Source organism: Anas platyrhynchos, chromosome 1 (assembly GCF_047663525.1).
Source record: "Anas platyrhynchos isolate ZD024472 breed Pekin duck chromosome 1, IASCAAS_PekinDuck_T2T, whole genome shotgun sequence".
Lineage (NCBI taxonomy): Eukaryota > Metazoa > Chordata > Aves > Anseriformes > Anatidae > Anas > Anas platyrhynchos.
The window spans coordinates 6,209,598-6,236,183 of record NC_092587.1 but is presented as its reverse complement, the minus strand read 5'-3'; the positions used below and the strand labels follow the sequence as shown (position 1 = coordinate 6,236,183).

Below are 26,586 nucleotides of genomic sequence, written 5' to 3'. Positions count from 1 at the left end.
ATATAATGCAATATATATCACATTATTTTTCCTCAGTGTCTCAATTCTTTCATTTTGCAGACCTAACCAAATATGGAAACATTAAACACAATCTCTGAGCTCAAAGCCACTTCCAAAACTGCCAAGTATAAAACTGTTACTGTACCGCTCTGTTCTGTTTATCATATTAAGATACATTTTTTTGATGAAAAAATGCTAGATTGCAAGTGTAACATAATAGAACCAGCAAGCACTGCCAGCAGGTCTGAGGAAGAGAGAATAATTCAGAGATATTGTCATCTGTAGGCCAATTTATATTGTCAGACAGCAGGTTCACATTAGTCTCTGATGTCACTGCAATAATGGCATAATATAACGATTGAGCAAAGAATACCTGTGGGGTATAGCTATACTGTGCGGTATATCTATACTTGTTAAAGTATTTCAGGATTCATTCAAAGCCAAACCAGAGACGCAAAAGATCAGGATTAGAAGATAAGTGAGAAAATGCTGTTCATAAAGACTTCTGAATATTTTAGTCTTTGTTTTGTGATGATGAAGCAAGCACAATGTTGTATGCCATTGATTCCGTGGGTTCCTGATTAAAATAAACTAATGTAGCAATTTGGGGGTTTTGTGTTTCCTTTTTTTTCCCTCCTCTAACAAGAAAAAAGGCTTTTTAACAGTTTCTCGCGGCAGGCATAATGTGCATCTGTGCTCTGATTTACTGCACATGCTGCCTTCTCTAGCATCATGTTAAGTTAGGGTATCAGCATGGTAGGTCACACAGTGGGAGTGACCTTTTGCTAATCACTACACATCAGTTACTACTGGCACACAGCTCATTACTAAGAAACCCTCCAACTAGCTGGCTTTCAAATATGCTCACGCTTTGATTTTTTTTTTCTTTCTTTCTTTTTTTTTTTTTCTTTCTTCCTTTCTTTTTCCCCCAGACTAAAGATTATACCTTTACATAAAAGCTTCTGTTGTGCAATTTTGTCAACTAGGGTTCCAAAGTCAAAAAGGCACACAGTTAATTTTCCATGATTATAAAAGAAGCCTGAAAATTCATACTAAAGGTAGGCCTGTAATCTTGGGTTTCATTAAAAAGGTCAGAACATTTTTACTCACCACCTATTATTAAAATGTTTGAGGGCTGCCATTAATTTGATTTTTCCGGACACAGAAATCTCACTGGAAATTAGAATGTAATCCTGCTGTTGCTTTACTGACACTTTTCATAGGGAAGGATACAGCTGCAGGGACTAAGAGCTCTCCTGCAATTTACAATTGGTTACTTTGGACAAATGGCAGGTGACTAATGCAAGACAAACTGTTTGCACAACCTGGGAGCACTGGGTTTAATTTCAGTTTCTGAAAGAGGGGAGAAAGTGTTTCTATTGACGTTGAACCGCGAGCTGTCCCCTGCCAATACATCTGCCACATTTAATACACAACAACCCCCCAACCGACAATGTGATTATTAGAGGTACAGAATTCAATAGCTTAAGAATACAAAACATAGCTGGAGCAAAATGAAATGCTTTTTAACTTACCGGCCATTTGCTGAATGCCGCTGAAGGCACCCAAGTTACTGGAGGAAGTTGCTTGCTGCAGAAGCTGCAAATTAACAACACAAAACAGCAATCTATCTGACATTAATGTAACAAATGAAGATAAAACTAAAATGAGCTATCATTTCACATTTGGAGTATTTATGCTTTCCTTTACATTTATGTAGTCTCTTGCTTCCGTCTATTGTTGGAATGAACATCCCTAGAGTCAACGCTGTAAATCCATATTAATGTCTAATCTCTATTAAGAAACACACAGACACAAGGGAAACTCAATAACATTGCTGCTTTAAAACAATTAATCAATTTATTCTTTTTAACAACCAGGTGTTAAATCTATTTAAACCAACATAGCGTGACTAATTACAACCCTCTGTAGTCTAGTAGTTACTATAACTCATCTCTGTCAATCACGGTCCATTCTCCCCCACCCTCTTGAATTAATTTTTTTCTTTATTATCTATATGAATCAAGCACACTGATACTCATTAGACTGGTATTTGTATACAGCAATTTAGCCTACCTCAGTATTAATTAGCCTAACCTCAATACTAATATATATTTTTAATTGCCAGGTAAATTGCTGTTTATCATTATATCACCGTACCAAAGCATTGTATGCATACAAATTATGTACTTATGCATATACAGTACATATATAGATGCATCTATTCATCTAGCTCATAATCACCAGGAACCCCCCAAATTATCGAGAAGCTTCTCAACCAGTGCATGCAACTCCAGAGCCTCCCAAAACAGGCTCCCTCTCAGCTGTGCTGCAAAGGGAGATTTGGCAATCCAGGACCTAAGACACACGGCCGTGCATTTCAGATTTCTCCAACAGGGGCAGCAGCTAGTGCTTGTTTTTCATCTTACATACGGATCAAAGAAAATATCATTTTAAATTTATGAGAGACAAATTGCTTTCCTCTGCCATCTTCGCTTTCTGTAAAAGATAGTATGAATCACGCATGTTTAGCATTGATGGGACCATGCATTAAAGTAAAAGTAATTTCCAGATGAAAATATGTAAAATTAGAGGACTGAACCAGAACATCCGAAGCTGCACCATATAAATACAGACTGTACAGTGTTCAGATGCCTATCTGTCCTTCCCTAAGGAATAACTTAAATTTTATCCCCGCTATAAAAAACAGAATCTAATGTTCAAAAGAACAATGAAACTAATGGAATCAAATTTTATTTTGCAGCGTGAGTAAACTTTAAGTGCTTGCCTTGGACAGCAGTGACACATTGAAATATTTATTCAAATTCTATTCCTTATTATTTACTGTTAGACCATGCAATAAACATACAGAGTTTTTTTAGAAGACACACTACATGTCCTGGAGGATGTAGCATCTTACTGAAGGGAGTTTACTATAGCTAATTTTCATGGTTCTAAAATAAATACAGCATTACATAGCCACCGCCTCTGAAATGAACTTACAGCTAGATACTGTGGTGTGAGTCCTCCAAGACCTGTGAGGTTTCCCCAAGTGGCAGTATTGAGCTGTTGCATCTGCTGTGCCAACTGCTGCTGCAAACGCCGCTGCTCCTTGTCCTTTTGGGTGTCAGCAAACTTCACCACGATTGGCGAAGAGCAGCCCTGTGGTTAGACAGATCGGGAAACGGAGGCGTTAAATCACACCGAGTCAACCCTGCATCGTGAGCTCAGCCATGTCCCCTAGGGCCACCAGCGATGGCACGACCTGGCTGTTTGCCCTCTCTTTATGATTGGCATATATAGGACCGCAAGGACTAAGATTTTCAGCTTTGTAGGAAAAGAGGCCACGGAGAATTATTGATTCCCTAGTTCTTTTTATAAAGCACCTTTCCTCAGGCTCTATTTTCCTTCCAGCTATCAAAACTGCTGCCAGAGACAGCGAGTGTACCAGTCCTCTTTAATTAAGCTTCACAGCTGATGAGATGGACATGATGCTTTGTCTGCAGTCTGTTTTCAAGGCATCGCCAACGGGAGAGGTGTCCAACCTCCCTGCTGCCAGGGACCACACAGCCAACGCTGCCCTGCCACCATGGGCTGACTGTGCAGTCATGCTCGGTGCAGCTGGCTCGTGTACCCTAAGTAAATAGGTCCAGATTTAATGCAGAGCCCATTATCAACGGGTCACTGGTCCTTTTCATATCAAGAACCTCATGTGAGCACAAAGGGTGATGCTGCTTGGACAATTCACCCTCCTGCGGTCTGCTCCCTGGCACGCTTTGTATCAAACACCCTTAAGATGTGAACAAAGGGCAGAATGCAGACCAAAAGCAACTAGTTCTGGTGATAGCAGCCTATTCCTGATTGACACCATTCTTTTATTTTTTTTATCTGATTATCCTAGTGCTTCTATAAGCCTCTTGTTACATGATATGGGAGGGCTGCAAGATACCTAAGGAAATAGGGAGGTTTTAAGAAAGAACCGGAGATCTGGTCTGCAGTCTACTCCTCACCCATGTCTGAGGGACTCTTGAGAAGAAGTAGAAGGTTGTGGACTGTTGAGGGAAGCTAAATGGCTAAATGTCCAAACACGGACTCCAGGTTGGGTAGTCCTGGGCAAAGTTGCTATGAGAATGAGACATGTGAACGATGTCTCCGCTACTTTTTTTCCCTGCTATCATATGTTTTCATATTGTAACCTTTCAAGCCTTTTTATTTTATTCTATTTTTTTTTTCTCAAATCAAGGGAGCAAACTGCAATGATTCAGTTCTTCAAATTAACTCAAGCATTTGGTGAGTCACAGAACCTGCCAATCCATTCCACACTGTTTTCGAGCTACACAGGAGCCAATGAATAACTTCCCTCCACCACCTTGCTTTGTTATACTGATTTCTTGTCTAACTTCAATCTGAACACAATGGTAGGAGTGAAAGATGACTCAAGTCCAAAAAACACAGCAGCATTTTAGCCAAAGTGTGCAGTGTAGGATGGGGCGCGGGGTTTTACTTAACCTAACTCTGTCTGCTCTCACAACACTGCAAACACCTTGAGAAAAGTTCCCGTCCTCTATTATCTACAAAGAGCAGCTGAGTACCTTTTCTTTGAAGAACCTCACACCAGGACAAATGATAAGAACATTCAAAATCAACAGATGAAATGATGAAATAAACCACAATAATAATATCTCTTTTATGAAGATCTCCCATCAACACTGTTCCTTTAGAATTATCTTAGCAAATCATCACTTGTGATTTATTATTCCACCTCCAACTCCTTCCCTGCGTGTTTCATCGTAAAATTGTCTTTCAATGTTTCAGGGAGGAAGAAAGGAGATACATACCACTCCAGCAATCAAATAAAGATTATGAAGCAGTCATCTTGTTACACAATTACCTCTCTTCAGTGATTTTTATACTAATATTAAAAACAAGGCCCTTAAAAAAAATAATAAAAAAAAAGGGAGCTGGGGGTTGAAGGGTGAGAGAGAAAATTTTCTGGTTTAACTAATAAAAAAGCAAGCTGTATTTAATATGAATGTTGGTAGCATTGGGCTAAAAACAACTAGAACTTACTGACTGCTACCTAGATATACAGGAGAATTAAATCTATTTCCAAAGAAATAGAAATTACTTTTAAAGGAAGAAATATTTTATGGCTGTTTCAGTTCTCAGTTCAGCAGCTCAGCAGTCAACACTACAGCTGACATCATATTTATGAATGCTTAAATGTCAGTAAATTGTATAAAAACAATATCTCTGCAATTTATGAATCTATAATTCATTTTTTCACTGTCTGCTCTATATTTCATCACTTCATCATTTTTGAGAGAGCAAACATTTTGAAGACTGAAATTATACGTAGCAAGTGGCTCTATATGAGAAAAGGGTTATTGTTGCATCAAATTTACTCCATGATAACAAATTAGTGTCTTCCACTGGTGCTGCATTTGAATGCCTTAAACAAACAAACAAACCCACAGAAATGAGATAGAAGAGCACAAACTCAGAGCAGCAATTATGTTTTTAAAATCAGTTGATTTAACCAGGTCACAAAGTCAGATGCAAAAAAGTAGTAGAACTATTCATTATTTTAGGAGATGTGTTCGTCTGGACATTAACATCCCCGTTGTTCTTTCTTAGCCCACTTTGAAAATACATCTTGGTCAATGATGCGTGCCAAGAAACAGAAAATAATGAAGTCAGAAAAAAAACACACTGCAGTAATTGAGTTGAGATGTGATTGTGTAATACACATTCTCCCCCCAGCCCACTTTTTTTTTTTTTTTTTGCATTAAATGTGAAATAAATGTGTCCAGGGACCACTGTTTCAGGCTGAGAGTCAAGATTTAACACTAGGTAACCTATGTTTTTACCAGGACAGTATTGGTAAAAGAAAGCAAAATTGTTTTGCTTAAAGAATGACTTCTGCTCTATGCTTTTCCATTTTCTATCTTGAGAGGAAGGTCCCAGTACATACACAACGTGCACCACCCCTCCTCATTCAGTGGCTTGGCATCTGCACCTCACTTCGTTCTGTTTTCTTCTCAACAGCTCGTGTTGCCTTCATATTTTTCTTTGTGTTAGCAAGACAGTAGGTATAGACTCTGTTCAGTCCATCACCCATGGAGGTGGAGGGTGTACTGCTTCTCTCCAAGAAGGGACTCTCAGCCTGAGCTCAACTGGCACAAAAACCCAGAGGTTCAAAGTACAAAATGTTTTGCCTTGCCAATTTGGGGACCTAACTGATGATGATTCTAAAGATGTTGAGATTCAAGAGTAACTATTCTACAGAACTAAAGTCAACTGGAATATCATATCAAAATGCAGCCTCACTTGGAGTACGACATTTAACAGAAGAATGGGAGAATTTGTCTGGGATGTATTATCTCTTTAATATTAACATCTTCTGAGGCAGAGCTGTGTAAAATTCATTTTGCTAGACAGAAAAATACATTAAAACACATAGAAAAATAGAGGTAAAACACAATATTACCAAAAAAACATTTTCTTTTTACCTGGAATCAAACCCAGCAAAATATATAGATCTGAATTAATGGAGCAGTGCATGGCAGACAAATTACTACGAGTATTATTTCAAAAACTCAAAGTGGCAGTTTTCTCACAATATAATGTCAGACTGCATATATTGTATAGCATCAGCTTTCTAGTAAAGATAATTTCAATTATTCTCATCTCATTGGCAGATTCTCATCTAAAACTGTTTACTTAGAGTCTAAAAATGCATTGCACTGAAAAGAAAACACATTGATTATAAAATAAGCTCAACCAAATTCAAACGTGATGTTTGGAAAGACAATAGCTTTGCAATGCCAGTATCATTACTTGTAGAATACAGGAAACAGTTAGTGACATTTTCATGCACTGCCTTCTTTTTCTTTTTTTGTTTCTTCTCTTCTCTCCACCCTCCCACCCCTGCTCTCCCCCCTTGGCTCGTTACACAAAGCAGCTCAACGACATGACGCAATAATGATTGTTTAGCACCCAGCATGCTGTGGGAGACTAGAGCATTGCAAAGAAAAGTCACTGAGAAAAATCGAAAGGTCCTGGTGGAAAAAATAAATAAAAAGAAACAAGTGCACATAACATCAATGCCACCTCTGAGAAAAATCATCACTACACGAAGATACAGTATACATAATACAGTATAACATGCACTCTCCAATGATAAGCTAGAAGATCCAGAGTAAGTAAAGACTTAATACTTGTGCGGTTTTTTGTGCAAAATTCTGAAAGACCATGACAAAAATCACAGACTGACAAAAGTTTGAGATTGCCAGACAAGCTGTGGCATTCGATCACCACTCCAATGACCGGATCATTAGCCTGCAGATATATTCACATTAAGTGAACAGGTTTAAAGTTTCGTGTTGCTCATCATTATAAAATACGAGGCCGTAGAGGCAGTGTGGGAGGAGATAGAGCCCCTTGCTTGTAAGGGGCCAGCCACGATGGTGCTCTGCAGGAAGCTTCAGTATGCTCTGTCATCATTAGCATTTTTATTGGCTATATGAAGGAGAAATTATATTAACTTAAAAAGAGATTCTATTTGCAGAAAAACACATGCACTAGTAACTCAGCGTGGCCACATTAAATCTCCTGAGCTTTTTCTCAGAGCAGCGCAAACCAGAACACTTAAAAATCTATTTAAAGGAAACTAAGAATTTTTTTGGAGGAGGAGGTGAGGGGGTGTTAATATTAAAGGTAATTTACTCATTAGATATACTCTGAGTATTAGTGAGGAGTGGTATTCATGGCATTTTTATTTTCTGCTGAATGCCACTGAAAACAGGATAAAGAGCCGTGGTTGGATACCACACGGCAACCTTATTGTGCATTTCCAGGTCATTAAGGAAAATAAGCTTGACAAGGAGAGGCAGAGTGAGTTGGTAAAAGGTTTAAATCTGTGATTGTCATGTGTCTGATCTGGTCCAGGAGAGCATGGCTTTACCATTCGCAATCATTTGCACAAAGAAAACAAAGAAAGGGCAAATGATACAGTACTGTACCTCCATGGTCTGAGACTGGTGCATGGCTTTGATTGCATTCTGTGCCATTGCCCTTGTAGAAAATGTGACAAACGCACAGCCTGTGGGAACAAGGGGACAGGGAGCAGGAAAGACAAAAAACAACAAGACAAAAGGGTTGGACGCTTGTTAAACCAACACAGTCTACGAGAACGGCCACAAGACGACACTGTTCTCAGTAGTACATAAAAATAAACAACTTCTCTAGTTTATTTATCGACAGTGCTGACTTGCTAATCTGACCATAGATGAAAGAAAAAAAAATTAGGTGGGGATGGGTGAGGAGAAAGGGTTTCTTTCTTTAATTTTTTTTTTCTTTGTTCTTTTTTGTTTTTGTTTTTGTTTTGTTTTGTTTTCGTTTTGTTCTTTAGCCACAGGGTTTGAAATAAGTAAGGCTTTTATGCAGAGTTTGGATTGCATAGTTTAGTCTCTTCAGGCCATGCATTAATAGTTGCTTGCTATGTCTTTTGTGCAGGTAAATTTTGGATAGTGAATAAAGGACTGGCATCACCGGCAGCTGAACTGAGAATTTAAAGGAGTCCATAATGTCACTTACAGATTTCTGTGATGTGCCCAGAACAACCATACAAATAGGGATGAGAAAAACTCCACTGTGCACCCTGCAACTAAGTGTGGAAAGACTCAGACAAAATTCAGTAATGTAGGTGGAATCTCAACATTTAAGAAAATAACATATTTAAAATAAAAATCTCTCTCTTTTTTTTTTTTTTGTTTCTCAGAGTCCTAGGTACATGTATAATTCTTTGATCTATGAAAGCTACCACCAACTCGAACAATTCTGAAGCTGTGTGCATGAATAACTAAAAAATCACTTTTCTCGCTTTATAGCCTTTTAAATCATAATGAAAAGCCAGTAGGCGAATGTCTGGGCTATTTTTCCACCCTTTTACTGTTGTCAGTCATACCTATACTAGGCATGGTACAGGTCAACTCTCTTAGTGCATGACTCACTGCCCTTTTGACTAATAAAAACACTGCCTTCTGAGATTTACATTTTATTCTTCATGCACCCTTGGGCATCTTAAAGAAAAAGACTGTGAAATTAATGCAGATTCAGGCTGATTTTGTAATAATACCATGGCACACTAAAAGCTTAGCTAAAGCAACACAGACTTATTTCACTTGTGATCTCTAATGACTTTAAAAGTGCATTGATTTTCAGCTCCCTTAGCCTTGCACAGTTTGAACTTAGGTTTCAGAGAATAATTTAGTGTTCCACTCAATTTCCTCAAAACATTATTATTATTACTACTTAAAAGATTTCCAAATGAAGCAAATCTAAGCACTGAGAGGCTAAAGCATATTGTCATTTTAGAGCTAATGCATGAAAGCTACATTCTGGCATCAAAAATATAATATTGTTGCCCCTGTGGCCAATGGGCAAAATAAACCATTTTGCAATCCAACAAGCAACAGATTGTTCGGTTTATGCAAATCAATTAGAGGCATAAAATACCTTTTCTTTTTGCTCCATGTGCACCTGGTGAGATTATCAAGTCAAGACTGTATTCACATTTTAATCAAACAACAGTAAGAGAAAGCAATGCCTGATCATTACCCAAAAGCACTACATCTAGTCATGAAAATAAAGTCAATGCATTTTTGCATCATGCGGTAGTTTTTCCTCTTTAATGTAAAGGCCCTTGGTACAAGAAAACCTAAACTGGCTTATGAACCTCTGGCTGATGGGTCAGCATTATAAAATCAGAATTCAGGATCCTTTTATGCAAACTTCACGGCAGTGTCATGACTTGTTACGTATTTCTCAGGTAACATAAGAACTGATGATGTCTTACTGCTGTTTAGGCACACTACATGTTGCTATACTACTGCTATTCAGCATCAACGTCCTGTCAAAGAAAATGATGTAACAAACAGCTTTCTGTACAGCATTCTAGACCAAATGTGCAGTAGAAGGGTAAATAAACTACAGTACCTCTGCTAGCTTCCATGTTGCTGCTGTGCACTAAAATTAAAGAGGCCCAAATTTACCATCAAAGTAATCTCTCTTAAAAAACAAAACAAAACAAAACAACAAAAAACACATTTCTGTTATTATCATTAACAGAAGAAATAACACCAAGGATTTTCATTTCTTGTCTTGATAATTCATAGGGGGATGAGCACAAATAGAGATATACTGGAGGGCAGGCGAGAAACCCCAGAGAGCCTTGAATAATATTGTTCATAATGGTCAAGAAACTGCTTCATTCACTTCTTTTGCTCTCATTATCCAGGAGTGTGTACCATAGTGACAATTACTGAATGGAGGTTTAGAATGCATAAGAAGCATGTAAAATGTCAACAAAAATCAATAAGACACAGTTTATGCATTTATCACAATTTCTACCCAGCAGTACTGCTGTAAGTAACTTACTGAGAGATGTTGCAATTAGCAGGTCTCAAAAGAAATGTGAATCAGCAGAGAAATAAAGCTGTACTCCTCTCAAGATAAAGCAGACTCACTCTTCCCTCCCTTAAGCTTTTTCTCTTTCTAACCACAAAGCTCAGCTGTTAGGGACTTTGCTATGGCAAAACCTCCCTCCTCATTGCCCAGCCCAAATTCATTTGCCTCGATCCTGTTTTCCTTTGTTGTGGAGTGAAAAGACTTTCGTAGCAGATCTCTGCAAAGTGCTGTATAGCAAGCTACCTATTTAAAAGAAACTTGTTCTCTGGGCAAGGGGAATGCTTGATGAATGAGGTTATGCGGCTTGAATATGAGAGTTTGGAAACAGCATTCCATGGAGAAGACAGGACTGCATTTTAATTGAGGTTTGCCAGCCAGAGGCTACAAGGTTAGGTCCCCTTGTTATCTCTGGTCAGCAAGCCATTTCCCACCGATGGACTGCCCATTTGCACAGCAAATACCCAATTTGCCTAAATAATCATGGTAAAAATTCACTAGACAACTTCATTTCTAAATTATCTGATAACCTAGACTTTCGGTTGTTACCATCAAGCACCCCAATTAGATGCTAGATAATTAAACCACCTTTCCAGGCTAAAAGCTACATGCATTCACATTTAAAAGCAATTTTTTCAGCTATCAAACCTGGACACTCATGCTCAGTATTTGTATATGTTATTTATGCACATGTATTTTATTATGTGTGAAACATGGGATCCTATATATTTTATTATGTGTAAAACTTGGGATCCTTTCTTTTTATGCGATCAGACCATCACACTGGAGAGAAGCTAAACCTAGATAACAGGATTCAGTCCACTTCGTCGCCAGACTTGCACATATAAGTTGGGTATTGAGAAAAGTTGTTTTTCTGAGATGTTTGTATTCTCTGCCTTAGGTGATGGCAGCACCTTTAATTTTCTATATGGGGAACATATACACTTTAGGAGGATGTTTTCCTTGGGCATGTAGAATTTCATCAAAAGTCGGTATCTGAGCATACTGGATTTCACTTGTTAAAGCTAGATGAGTTCTGGCAGCCCTGAACCATCCTGTACTCATCCTGTTTTCTGACACGCTGGGAGAAAGCTCCCTTTTCAGTATACTCCACTCTATATCTCATGGATATAGGTGGTCTTTTGGGAACATGCCAGTAGCTTTAGGATTGTAAATCACAATTATAACAGGACAAGACTAATCAGATTTCATGCCTCATGGTGCAAGGAAACAAGAAAGATTTCCACGGCCTCTCACCTCATCATATGAAACTCTGCATTAATTGGAGTGCCATGGGCCAAGCTCTTCTGCACCAACAGCTACAAGCAAACTGTTTCTGTTTTACCATACTGAGTCCTGATACTTCACTTACTGCCCCATTACTGGAGCTATGGAGCTTAGATTGGGAGCAAAAACCCAGAGAAGGCATATTTCTATAGCTAATGCATTGAAATTACTTCCTTTTATATAAAAAAAAATAAAAACAAAAATCTTTTATAAATATGACTAACCTAAAAGTCACCTTGCAATTTATCACCTCTGGTTTCAAAATGTCAGGGATTACTAACAGAAGCAAAAGGGGATGGAGAAAGGAAGGCTGAGAGTTTTGGTTGTTTCTCTAAAGCTGCCTTCTCACCCCCTACAGGAAATAGGCTGACTAGGGAAAGGTTTCACCAAATAATTTCCTGCTACAGGTAGAATTGAAGGAGGGCACCCATCCCCATCACAGAGATTTTGAAACGTGTTATTGCATCTACCACTTCAGCTAATGTAACTACCAAACTCACAGGTTGGTCTTCTTTTCCCTCCAGAACTGAAAGAGAATTTTGAAGAGGCTGCAAAGTTAGAAAAGCTTCCTCCTTGAACCATGCCACCCCATAACTAGGGCTCGCTGCTCGAATTATCTGAAATATTTAAAGATGCTCAGCACTGCCCCATTTCAGTTCCTGCTTCACTCAGTTCTTCTCATCTCAGGCTTTCATAGACTGTTTTGAAATGTTCAGTTGGCAGTTCATGCACAGAGTAACATAACATCAATACCAGCGAGCTGCCAGTGAAGTAGAACATTTTTAACCATAGAAGCCTCAAGGTAAGGGGTCTGATTTCATATCTACACAAGAAACCTCCCAGATAAAACCACCATTGTCTACCAGAGGTTTAAAACCCCCGGACCTTCACTGAAGACAAAGGGAGATGTAAAACCCCTAGACATTTTGGAATCAGGCTTAGAGTTAAAAATGGGAGTTTAAAAAACATGCCTTTAAAGTTCTGGAGATGGAAGAAGTGCAGATGTAATCAATTAAAAAACAAAAACAAAAACACAACAACCATACAGCGACCCTTCCGACACAGAAGGCGGCTCAGGAGATTTTCCAAGGCATCCAAGCAATCTCAGTACTAGGCATGGAGGCTGCGCAGCTGGTGGTGTAATGGTTGTGCTACAGCTTCCCAGTTCAACGTAATTGAGATTTTTCTTCACTTTTTGTGAAGAAACAATAGTGAAAAGCTGCCAAAATACTCCTGCAAGAAGCATTTGGGATCCTCTGAGATGAAAGTCTCTATTTAAGGAAAAGATAAGGCTCAAGTAAAAAGCTATGGAAATTAAGTGTGATAAAAATAAGTCCTAGCTGTGCTAAAATATTTCTAGCTGAGATTGCAAAGTAGACTTTCCTTTTTATACACTGTGATACCATAGCATAGTCTGCAGGGAAGACCAGCCTGGGAGACAGCTTTCTAGTAAAAAAAGATTGCACAAAAATATGTCTTAGTGGGTCACACACATTTCAGCTCAAAATGAAGACATCCAGTAGTTTACTGTACAGACATTGGGTCATTAACTAGTGCTGATACACAATGGCAGGTCTGGGAACAAGGGCAACAACTAATCTCAAAGTAAAGTCTGATGAAGAAGTCACAGTAAAGCTCTTTAGTTTATGCATGTCAGGCACATAAAGCCAACAGGCACGTCGTGAACATGCCTTATCCCTTTGGCTTTACTGACTTTTCTTGACTGTTGACCAGATGACAAATTCTAGATAAATTCATGGTTTCCTTGCAGAGTTTCTAATTGGGTAGTCTGTTAACCACCCTGCAAAGTACAGACTTCAGTAACTGGAATTTATGCAACCAAACGGGTTCCAAAGACCACATTCTCTAACAGTGCCTCAATGACCCTCCTGCTGGCATAAGAACTCGTGTATATTATTTCATTTCAGGCCTCCCTCTGAGCAGGGATTGCTGACAAGGTGCAGAAATGGAAACTGAGATATAGAGTTGCTGGGCTGGCCAGAGGCCAGCTGAGACACTGGTCACTTGATGTGTTCGCTCCTTCACACCTCAGGAAACGTTTCACCAGGGGAAGAAGAAAATTACATGTGCCACAACGACTGGAAAAATTAAAAAGTTACCATGTTACAGCAAAAGAAATAAGGCATGAAGGTGCTTCTGAATAGCAAGAAAAAACACTGAACTTCCCCTGTGCTTGTTCCTCATCACTTATTGATGCAGAGGTCAAAAGGTGGCCCCTAATCCAGGCTGCTCCCATGGTGGCACTTCACCTTACTTGAGCTCAGAAAGGAGCAGTAAATACCCATAAGGAAAAAAGAAACGGGTATAAAGGCATAAAACATCCTCACCTACTCTACACTGCAGCTAATTATGATGCAAATGCTAATTGTGTATTATTCATTCATCAAGAAACCCCCCAAATCTGAAAGTTATGAATGGATTTTCATGAAATTAAATTGCCTGACCGTGGTATAACTCTCCATGCCATTTCTAACCTGCTTTTAAAGCAAATAAAAAAATATTCCTGTAATCAATGTGTTTAGAAATGTGCACTTGTCCCATGTGTCTGGTGATATTTTGTTTAAAAAAAAAAAACACACAATTAGGAGCCTGGAAGGTGTAGGAATATATATTTGGAGCTTTTCCACAATTTTCATGGTACATCCAATTGTCTGTACGTGTTATTAGCAGGTTTTCTTCAGAGCACGCTATTAACCAAGTTGAGTTGTTTCTGGTATCTATTATATAAATCTGCACTTAGCAATACAGCCAAATAATTTGTTGTGTGGTGTTCCTGTGATAAGGATAAGAGGATTTTTTTTTATCATCGTTATGGATGGTAATAATTCCTAGAGTGATACAGAGATATTGATCCACTGGTCTAAAAAAAAAGCATCTTATAAAGCTAGAGGAGCATTGCTATCCTTGTTTTAAGGAAGAGGATAATAGATGATGAAAAAATAAACTCACCTACAGCCATAGAGCACGTTAGTAGCCCAGAAATAAATCAAATTTGGTTATTTCTGGCTATTTTTGCATAGTCCAGCTATCACTGCATGGCTGTCTGCATTGGCATCTGTGGTCATGTAGACATGTGCTGGAAGTCAGGAGGTCTGAAAGTTTCCTTAAGCCGTTCACAATAAGTGATTTAAAATCTTAATCATCTGAGGCAGTTCACTTCTGCTTTTTCATGATAATGAAGCTTAGCACATGATATCACAATCATGAATTTTTGTAAAGCATACTTAGCTCTTCAGAAAAAGTGCTGGATTAAACAACCCTGCAGGCTGAATCCTTCTCTTTGAATAATGAATATAGTACAGGCAGCTGCAAGCTTCTTTAGATAGTCCCATGAACCCTGCTAAAGCGAAGGCCAGCCTCCATGTCTGTTCAGTCCCTGGCTTCTTTATCTCTACAGCCAACAGGGTATTTTTATTTTTTTAATACTCTTCGCAGCTAGGAATTACTCTCTGCCAGCCAACTAATTTCACAGGGACTATCCCAGAGCCTTTGGAAGGCAGTGTGTTTTGGTTGCTGCCTATTTCTTGTAGCTGGTAGAATAAAACAAGTTATAAACTGGAGTTAAGGAGAAAATCTCACTTTCTTTAAAGTACACCGCTCCACCACTGGAGCTTTGTATCATCATTTTAGTCTCGTATTACAGATGAGTTTCAAACAGCTGACAATAGGAATTTGGAGTGGAAATGCTGATGGTACATTATCAGTAGTGACAGCAAGGGGTGCGACTTTAATACAAAGTTCTGTCAGCTCCTGGCTACAAACTACAATAGGAACAACCAGTTCAACCTCTCTCTTTATCTTAACACTTATACTGCACCCATCACAAGTGTTACATTTTCCCTTGCTGCTGCAGAAAGGGATTTCGTCTTGCTGCTGGAAGCATGTGGTACCCTACAACCTTACAGTAAAACCCTATGGCTTACTGTTACCATGCTAGCACTATGGTTGCTGTTGTAGTGTAGACGTGACAGAAAAGTCAGCTGAAAGCTTTTTACTCTTCATTATGAGAAAAAGAACAACAACAACAACAAAAAGTAGCAGCACAAACTAAAATTATTCTACTGAGCAGTGTAACCTGGAGCTATTCCTTGCAACTATCTGCTGGTAATAAAGATTATTTGCCTGAATCCTTCAATGAAGCTCGAAAGTTGGCATAAATACCAATGAATATATTTTTCAAGCTCTTTTCTTCCATGATACCATGATGCACACTCGTTATGCAATTGGAAAGAGATGCCAAACAGAGTTTATTGGACCATATTTCCATCTCACTGCTGTGAGCACTGTGAGTTCCCGAAGGCTCTGGCATCATGAGGACAGTGTTTTCTTAAGACAGTGACTATTTTTCATTCGCCCCTCTGTGTCTGGGAGGGAAGCACATCTGAACTGGTGCTGGGAAAACAAATATTGTTTGTGGCAAAGGGAACTATCATCTTGAGAAACGGTAACATGAATTAAAACTCATTAAGTATCAGAACTCGTTACTAAGATTTAACTCTGTAAATTCTCCTACTTGCTTTAGCGGAGCAGCTTTTCACACTGGGCTCCCTTGGTTTCAAATCTCCCTTAGCACTTTTCATTTCAGCTCTGCAAAACCAACCATTTTTCCAACGCTTTGCCTTCTCTCATGGTGTGGTGATTTTGTGAAGCTGATAAACATCTGCCTGAAAACCTGGTTGGCACAGCTGAACTCATTTTCAAGTGTGAACATGGGTGTGTAGAAAGCAATTCAAGTTTAACAAGCCATGATGCATGAGGGCATGACAGAATATCAGTCATGATGGTGACCGAAATAAACCCGAGTAGCAGGGAGGATACAGCTCTGCTAAGACTGCTGGTGTGTGACCTACCTGGACTAAGATCTTCACCCTCTAACAGGAGAGAGCAGCACATTAACTCCATGGGTCTGCTGGCTGGCAGACGACACTGCTCTCCCTGATACATTAGTGACATGGCTTCAAAATCTCAGTTGCTGATTGTAATATTGCTATTTATGGAGGAATAAAACTACCCCACCACCCTTACTTAATCTATCTGAATTTATAATTAGCTTTTCTATGCTTATAGTATACCCAATGACTATTGAATAAAAGTAATAATGCAGTGGGGTTTCCACAGATCCCAGGGGAGGTCCGTTTCTTTGCCGGATGATGCTGGAGTCAATAAATTCTTTGGGGGCTCAAAATATCTGATGCCCAGATCTTGTTATTATTTCAGCAGCTAGTTAGCTCTTTTCCCACTTGTGTCTTCCATCACCCCTTCTCTGTGCTGCTTACAAAGCGAAATCACTAAAAATCAGAAATATTTGTTTTCCCTCAGTGTGGGGTCTAGCAGATAATAACAGTGCTCGACTCATCAGTTAACAGTCATTACTGAGCTGCAGGAACCAACCTCAGACCTTTCCCCTGGTCTTCCCCAAGGCAAAAGCCATGATCCTGATGCTCTGCTTGCCTGAAGGGACTGTTGTATGCCAGCCCCCAAAGTTTTGGAATTGCAATCTAAGCATTCATAAATGTAAGAGCATAATCTTCGTTGGGCTTCCTATTTATTGTCAGAATAACTTCTTAACAAGCCCTTGTTATTCAGAAGTCGTGGAATATATGTTTCAAGCAGTGCTGTGAAATATATAGCAATACATGCAACTTCCCCTGCTGAAATGCATAGTCTTTTTAAACAAGCTGGGCTGCACACAAAACAAAAACGTCTGCTTCTCAACCCCAGGCACAAATTGTTGCACAAAACACTGAGGATCCTACAGCCTACAGGAAACAAATAGATCCGGAAGTAATAAAAAAAATAGATAGAGCTATATCTATATGTAAGATGGATACAATTATTTTTTCTGTGCCTTTTGAAAATGTAATAAAATGCATAAACTGTGCTTTCTGTTTTTTGTTTTTTGTTTTTGTTTTTTTTTTAATTTATTTCTATTGAAATAGAAGTGATGTTCTTCACAGCTCCACACTTAAAATTACTTTGCTCCCCATGCCATTACATGACAGCAGCTAGTACCCCAAAAGCTTTCCCCACTGAAAGATGGGGCTGTCACGATGCCCTGTGCTACTCAGTGCCACGCAACGCTGAGTTTGTGGGAAGGTTCATAGTCTGAGAATAATTTCAGGTCCATGTACCATGGAGTTAATATGCAGTCTGTGTCATCAATATACACTTATTTTTCTTTTCAATATGTTTTCAGAGAGCCTTTCCTGAAAAGGCACTTCTGCATTCAGAAAGGGTCACCAGCTATTGAAGTCTGTGCTGCACTTCATTTCCAAAGTTCAGGACAGCCGCTTGACCGCTCCTGGTGGTGCCGCTTAACACCTCTTCCCTGGTTTTTGGTTTGTGATAGAGGCACAAGCTCAAGAAGCTTTTTACAAAGTTTGGTCCAGGTAAAGCTTTCAGGTTCGAGCTAACCTCTTTGTTTCTGAGTTAGAGCAGACCTATATTTTGCATATGGTTATAAAAAACACAGGAATTCAGGAGATAGTGGGCCAGTTCCCATGACCCTGTACTTCTTCAAACAGTCATTTACAGTCCTTTTTTTTTTTTTTTTTGGCCTTGTGGTACAAAACAGAAATGGGGTCAGGGAAGGATCTTTGATTTTGTGAGAGCAGAAAACTGAGGGTGTTTTCTCAGGGTGCAAAGGAACCTTTCCAGCTGACAAACAGTGCGATAACACAAGTTAATATGTTGGCACCAAGACCTTTCTGACACTGGAAATAAAAGGTGATAATTTCAGTCACTGTGAAAAGTTCATGCGGATACCTTCATCACGTGGGACGTATTACGGCGTAACCTCTAGCTGCAGACAGCGGCTATTCCTACCCTGACTGTGACATATAGCTCCCAATTAGTGCTTAAGGAAAGAGACTTTACAGACTGCACACTCACCTCTGCTCAGCCCATCAGGTCCCCGAAGGATTCGGCATTCTTCTATCTGGCCGAACGGAGAAAACATCACCCTGATATCATTCTCATTACACTTCTTCGAAACCATTCCTATGAACAATTTTCTGTCTTCCACAGCTAGAAGATAAAAATAATGAATGAGCAAAGGCCATTTCATCTTTTTCCTGTGATCAATGCTTCATTACCACATCAAACCAAGCTCCAGTCATGTGAGTCTGGCTCTGTAACTGAAGACAAGTCCTAAGGCAAACACTTTATACTTACAACCTCCCTTCCCCCCCCCTCCCACCCCCACCCCAAATCTCTCAGTTTTCTTTATCTCTCTGCCTTTTTTTAGTGGTGGTTGCTGTTTATATAACATATTAATTGGCTGCCTTAGTCATTCTACATATGTCTCCCCCATCACAGCTTCTAAGAGAAAAGCATCCTCTGTTAGACAGAGTAAAGATATCTTTGCATAGATTTTAATTCAGATAAATTCCCTCACCTCCCTTATGTATGAAAGAAATCATGACAGGGGTGAGGGTGAAGAGGGGATTGTGCACGTAATGATATGAGCTAATGAAAAATATTCCTGAGAAATGTTTTGAGAGAGAGGCTCCTATCTTAGCTTTCAATTTCAACCAACTTAATGCATGGCACTCGAAAGGCAGACGTGTAACCCACTGCTCTGGAAAAAGAAGACATTAAATTTTCCTGCTTTTTTTTGGAGTGATCCAGTCCTCTCCCCTCCAAGGGGGCACAAGGCATATTCTAGGGCAGCACTTTAACAAGGGGGCTGCATAATGCTTTCCAAGAGCCAAACCCTTTGATTTTCAATGATGCTGAGTTTGCAAAAAAAACCCACCCAACAACTCACAACCAAAACATGAAAAAGATAATTTACCTGACTTATTGATAGAATATTTTCTGCCTGTATTGTCATCAAATTCAGCAAAAGCTACACTGCAGCAACAGGACTCAGGCAGTCCTGTTAATCAAACTCAAATTTACAGGTCTCAAACTGCGGACTCGTGTCAAAAATGAAACAGGTTCAAACTTAATGCTCTCTGGAAAGACTTAAAAACGTTAACACACCATCCCATCTATATTAAACCCCAAATCTAAGCACTTATTATACAGTATATACACCAGTGCTTTCTTCTTCTCTTGAAATGGCATGTAAATCCAATTCACTGTTAATGAGCAGACTGTCAGAGTTTGCAGGGATGCAAAGAGAGAAGGAAAGCTTTACTCCAGAGAGGCTGCAGTGCACTTGCTTATTTCTATTATTGTGCAAATTATTTTTGTAATGAAGTATTTCCATTTCTGGGCCTACAAAAAAAAATATTCTGTTGCTCTCCAACCCTCTCTCTTTGTATTAGTACAAGTTTGTCAAATGGGAAAAAATGCAGCTGAGGAATAAGAAACTGCATCTATTTTCATAAGATTTTATTTATGTTATACTTCAACACTTTAAGTGCATTTCATAATTTCACCAATAAAAAGAAGAGGTTCATGTATATTGATCACAAGAGAGGTATTTGAAGTATTTTTTTCCTTAGAATTGTAGAGTTTAAGAAGTATTTGTAGCTTTTATACAGGCAAGCACCGAGACCAGGCATTTTTCAGAATCCAAACCAAAGACCAGCCCCTACAATCTCAGCTTCTTGCTCAAGAAGCTGGCAAGAAAATTGGTGTGAATTTAACACCCAGGAGAAGTTTTTCTCGGCAGATTCCTCAAGTCTCAACATTTTCATTCACACTTTATATTGGGGTTCTACTGGCAGGTTAACCCTTCAGGAAAGGTTAACAAACAATGAATGCATGGGATGAGCCAGGTATACAGAGATCAGCAGCTGAACAGTGGGATTGCAGATGAGACTCATAAATTGGGATTTATATTCAAATAAATGCATTTCAATGAAGCTTTATAGCTGATTCACGATACACAATTGTTTTTGGTGCTGCAAATAATTATTTTAAGGATGGTGAAACTGAATTGGCTTGCTCACAGCCATGAGGAGAGTCTGGGTACTCACCTTTGCTGGTGAGAGGATACCTGTAAATTGGCTGCTTAAAAATCCTCTGTTGCCTTAACTAATCTCTTCAAGGAAGGTTTATAGCCTGCCTTCTCCCTCAACAACAGCCAAACACTAAGGCCAGGGCACAGGAAAGTGTATGAGCAAGTGACTCCGCTGGGCTGCCAGGCATTTGTAAAAATTTCTCATGCTGCAAACTGAGGTCAGGCTGGGGGAAGCCCAGGTGCCACCTCTTAACTTCTGCCTATGTGTCAGGTAGTACTCAGGCAGTTAAAAAGTGAGTTGATTTTAGACTACCCAAAAAGTGACCAGATCCAGCTCTTTCTTAAAAATAGCTGCTGGCCTTGTCAGAGAAGTGCCTACCATGCAGTTCTAGAGTAAGGAGCTGAAGGTCTTGCTTAGGTGCAAGGACAACGACTCAAACCAAAGCAATTCACTCAGAGAATCAAAAAAAAAGGAGAGATCTTTCAGTAGTGCAGGGATCCTCACCCTGCCCCACAAAGCAAACAGAAGCCGTCAGGGTGCAGGGAGCCCCCACCGCTTCTCTACCCCTCCAAAGCAAATGGGAAGGCTTTGTTTTAATTTTCCAAAGAGTAACAGATGACAAACTCCCCACCGGCCTCCTTCAGTTTCGCTAGTAAACCTATAAATATGCAATTGAACTAAGATGATTTGCAGGTTTTCAGCTTGAGGGTGATTTTATAGTAAATTAAACATCCAGCTCCCGTGTACTGTACATCTTAAAAATGCAGATTTCACAAAGAATGCTCAGAGTACAGAAAACATATTGATATGATGACGTGCCCTGCATTCAGTGCTATTAGTCAGTGCTGATCAGCGTTGAAGCTTAAGAAAATTGCTATTCTGTTTTGGCCAGGGGCCCAGTATAAAAAACATTTAAAGGGACAATTGTCAGGCTCAGAATGACATGTTTTCACTCCATCTGATGGAACATCTGATATTATTAGGCTGAAATAGTTTTAAACTATGTATTCTCACGCAGCGAAAGGAATGCTTTTTTACTTGCTTAAGGCTTGCTGTCAGGATTTGTTTCTGCATTTTTGGTCAGCCACTTTCTTTCTACAAGGAATACTTCCCTGCCTTGCAGATGTGATGCGAGAATCGAATAGAAATGGACTGCAAGAAGTATGGCTCAAGTGTATTTAGAGGTTAGCAAACTCCCCATTCGACCAGCCAGGCTTTCTGCCTCATCTGTGCATGTTGAGTTGCTCCCACAGACTAAAAAGAAGAGCTCAACATTAAGTCCATGCAACCCAACAAAGCATGGGGATTGGAAAGGTTCTACCCACTGCTGACTTCAGGAAGAACAGCAGTTTCTGAAGCTATGTCCCCCAACTATACTCATTTAAAAGTGAAGTTACTGGTCCTAGTCCCAGCTAAAATGTTATCTATTGGCTGTTACCAATGCCAAGAGGTCAGCTCCTCCAAAAAAATCACCTCTCCTGGCAAGACAGGACAGCTTGTTTCATGGGAGCCTCCCCCTTGCTCTTGATAATAATAGATGGGGCTGTACGCTTCCAGCTAGCTCCCAACCCTAACATGTAGATGTCCTCAGCTCCAGCCTCAGGGATGAAAGGAATAAGTGAGCTCTGAGGGAGTGGAGAAAGCCTGGAAGCTGTGAGTGCTTTGGGCAATAAGATCAGGGGAAGGAGAAAGCTGGGGGAAGGACAGCAGGGCACAGGGGACAGTATTTGTGTGCACATATTTCAAAAACGTTTCACTGCTGCTTGGTAATTCTCTCTCCCACACTAGGGCTAGGTTTCAATAATTCAGAATCCTGAAACTAAATGCAAAATTTTTGGCAAGCCTTTGGTATCATTGCTCATAGGCCTGTTTGTAACTTCTGGCTGTTTTGCACCACTCTGGTGACCCTGAAGGAGATACCACTGGCTGCAAAAACAAGCATGATGAGACGGCTGAGTGCTCCGCACTGATGGAGCAGAAGCAGGCAGAAGGTCACACTGAACAAGGCCTGAATTTCTAGCTATGTGAAGGAAGGTGTGAAACTGCACAGCATCCTGAGCAAATAATTGTGGGATTCACCTCTAATCCACCCAAACATGTAATGAATGCAGGTCAGCTCTGCTGCCCAGGCAGTTAGTGTGACACATCCAGTGCTGAACCTACTGGATTTGAGGTGGGATTCTTCTGCCTGAATGCAGAAGCTTTGTGTGACGAGCATCAGACATCTGTTTTATAGTAAAATGAGTTTTCTTAACTCCATCAAGACTAGCTCTGATGACTAGCAAGAGTGCCTCGGTATCATGCTCGAAGACAGCTATGTCAGCCATCAGAAGCTGGCAGAGGTGAAGTCTTCTGCTGGTGGGGGCTTCTTTCAAACCAGGGCCACCTGCCTTCTGACAGCACTACACAAAACTTGCAGAATAACATCCTGACGGCTCCAAATATTTCACCTTTACTCATTTTGCTTCATTAATGAGCATTTTGCATGAGCATACTCCCATTTCTTGGTTTGAAATCTGTATTAGATCAGTAGTGCTAACCCAGGAGAATAAAGGAGCAGGGATTATTTCCTGCATGCTAGAAAAGAAGTAAACCTTGTAACAATAATGGAAAATCTGCCCTAAGACTCAACAAACTTTCATTTTCTCTAACCCTAAATCCCCAAAATTATGTCCTGAAAAATCAGTTATTTCCCTATTTTTATATATTTTGAGGGCTCCAGTCAGTTAAAGAGTATACTTTCCATTCAGAAGTTGCCTTCTCTTTTGAGCGAATCAAGAAATAGTTAATTATGTACAAATGGTAAGATATTAATTTTTTTTTTCATCCAGAAGGGAAGGGAGGAAAACAGACTTTTTATCCCTATTTGTAAGGCTGTGAAAAACCCTTGCATACAATCTGTCAAAGTCACACCTGGATCCGGAGCTGCTTGCATTAATTATCAACTTTTCTATGTGTTAGTGCTAACATATGGCATTTAATTACTCCCTCCAAATTGGCAAAGTCATGCCACATAGAATTTCAGAATTATTTCTTCAAGTTTTCACTAATCAAATAAATAAAAATAAATGATAGGATCACACAAATAACCCCTTGCATCACACCTCCCCCCCCCCCCCCCGGATTTTTTTTTTTTTTTTTAATGGAGAATATTGTAATTTTCCCTGAAGTGTTGAAGCTTTGATCCATTTAAGAGTATACTGTCCTCAGGATATGTGCCTGAAAGTATTGACAGTATTCAAATCCTGGTCCAAGAAACATTTAAGTATTTGCTAACTGCATCATGTTAATGGCCACTGACATCTTAGAGCCAAAGGTGTTTGTGATTTTCTGCATTAGAGTGCAGGTACTCCTTATTTTTGGAAAAAAAGCAGCCTAGTATTGTGAGTGATTAACAGTTAAGATGAATCGAGCAATGGAGGAGTCTTTGAAGTCTTGAAGCCATGCTTTTCTGGCAGGTATTCCTTAACTGAAACTGTGTAGATAGGTTAAAATAGCTACGAAGCAACATAAAGGTGGTCAGAGTAGACCTAATGGGTGACTAGAACAGGGCACACTACAAAATTAATCTTCTGAAAATTTTTCAGGGTGGTTACATTTCTCAACAATAAAAGCCTTTTTCAGAATCCTCCAGGGTAGACAAATTAATTAGACCTAAAGGCAAGTCTTTCTCCATCAACTCTAGCTGCTAAAAGCTCAGTGAAACTGATTAAGCTTTGCTTCATCTGCACGAGCAAAGAGTTGGCTTGGACACATGAGCTATTGTTCTCCACCCTCAGTCCCATACACAGGGATGAAATGGAGATGATCACATAGATCTATCAGCCACCCAGTTCCTACCCAGATAAAAACAGACCTTCAGGTTTCTAATGAAGTCCTAGCACCACAAAAGTGCCTAGGCACTTAGTCAAACATGCCTAGGAGCTGGCTCTTTCATAACTTTCTCCCAGTTTCCATGAGGTGAGCCTGGCCTTTTGTGTTAAGGCATAAGTTTGTAAAGTGATGCATACAGGAACACTGATGAGGAATGGGGAGCATTCCACCCTAGCACTGCTGGGCTTGGATGGTCATTCAGATCTTTTAGCAAGGGACTCAGGATGGCGAGGAGGCATATTATCACACAGAAAATACTGTTCTTTGAAAACCTCTGTAAGATGAAAGAGACAACATCCCCTTCATTCAGAGGGTGGTGAGGCACTGGAACAGGTTGCCCAGAGAGGTTGTGGATGCCCCATCCCTGGAGGTGTTCAAGGCCAGGTTGGATGACGTTCTGAGCAACCTGATCTAGTGAGTGGTGTCCTTGTCTATGGGATTTTTAAGGTCCCTTCCAAACCAAGCCATTCTATGATTCTATGATTCCTGCCACTGAAAGTTGAACAGGTCTCTCCAACCTTTCACAAAGGCATGCGAGCTCAGAAGAACTGCAGTGAGTGTTCAACCTCTCCCACATATCTTTCTACAAGCTACTTGGAAATCCTGAACAAGAGAATTTCTTTAACCTCTTTGAAACTTGAGAAACACCACTTTACCTATAAAATGCAGTTGGATCCTCTCATTACTCAGAAATCAAAGGGTTTCAAGCATTCCCAAAAAGCTCAAACACCATGGATCATGAAAAACAAGATTCCTTGGCACGCCTTCTTTCTTTTCCCCTTTGAACTTACCAATCTGGTTGAAGGGGTACAGTTTACACTTTGTTATTGGCACAGATAATATACCTCCTCAGATGGATAGCCTGAAGCATACGGGAAACACATGCCAAACAGGCCTCCACCTCCCCCATGCTGCTGTTTTTTTCTCTTTTGGCTCTCCAGGCTGCTTGCAAACTCTCGCCTCCTCCATGCATCCTACTCCTACGCCCCGTCCTTCCGAGGAGCTGTGCTATTGTTCCCATCATCATGGTGTCAGTTTGCCTTCTGTTTCCCCAGTCATTAGAAACGAAGGGTTCACCACCCTCTGAACATGCCTACCAGAAGCATATACACTCTCCAGGAGTCTAAATTTAAAAAGGTTTTTAATTTGACAATGATGATTGCCTTTGATTTGTTGACGTGTTTTTCTCAAAATACAAAGAAGTCAAGAAAAAAAAAAAAGAAGAAAAAACCCAATCCCTCATGATTTTCATGCTAGACATAGGTGCAAGAGAATACTCTGAAGATTAATAAGAGTATTCCCACAGTGCAGACAGGAGTATCATGTAGATAACCCCAGTCTAACATCAGCAGCAAGGAGCTAATTTACTCTGCTTTGTAAGCACTGCAGAGCAGGACAGGGTTTGCACAATTCCCCATAGTGCTTTGCCAATATGTTCAATCTTCTTTAGGAAGAAAAATGAGGAATGACTAAGTAATTCCTTGGGAGTTTACTTCAGCCCCTTGGCTCTTACGTTTCTAATTTGCCAATGAACTTGAGGTGAAATTTATTCTTGAAAAAAGAACCTGTACAGGCTAAGTAATTCAGAGGGTCCAGGCCGGTCTTCCTGTATCTAAGGGAAAACTTTGCCCACTGCAAGCACAACACATACTAGGTAGTGAAATTTTGATTCCAGCAGCAGCTCTCACATGCTACAGTGGGGACTTAAAAGTTTGGTCCTCCTGCTCATTCCTTGGCGTCTCTGCTGAACATCCAAAGAGAGCAACAAATTGCTGCTAAAACTCTGTGGACATCCCAAGAGAGAAAACACCACTCCCTTACAAATGGGTGATGGCCCAAATCTTCAATGCTTGTGGCCAGTTTTGTTTTGAAAGTTGTCATAATAGGAAACCTAGCATAATGTGAAGTTTTAATTTCCTTCCAAACTTTTTAATCCTTGGAGAAGCCTGAAAATGGGATGCACTACAATTAGCACAAAAGAAGCCTTAAAAAAGCCTTGCGGAGAGATTTAGAGCCCAATCAT

At 39.9% G+C, this 26,586-nt stretch overlaps 1 protein-coding gene across 14 annotated transcripts in view; it reads right to left on the bottom strand.

Annotated features, from left to right (window-relative positions):
• The window catches only part of CELF2 (CUGBP Elav-like family member 2), a 371,305-nt gene that overhangs the window by 49,401 nt on the left and 295,318 nt on the right, over positions 1-26,586 (bottom strand). For 13 of the 14 annotated variants that reach the window (XM_072043812.1, XM_038186449.2, XM_072043635.1 and 10 more), the window contains 4 exons: positions 18,667-18,801; positions 8,025-8,104; positions 3,004-3,162; positions 1,536-1,599 (listed from right to left, as the gene is read on the bottom strand). In XM_072043812.1, the coding sequence (XP_071899913.1) occupies positions 1,536-1,599; positions 3,004-3,162; positions 8,025-8,104; positions 18,667-18,801 (438 nt within the window). Of the gene's footprint in view, positions 1-1,535; positions 1,600-3,003; positions 3,163-8,024; positions 8,105-18,666; positions 18,802-26,586 lie in introns of those variants that run through there. The other variant, XM_038186473.2, reaches the window with a different exon arrangement.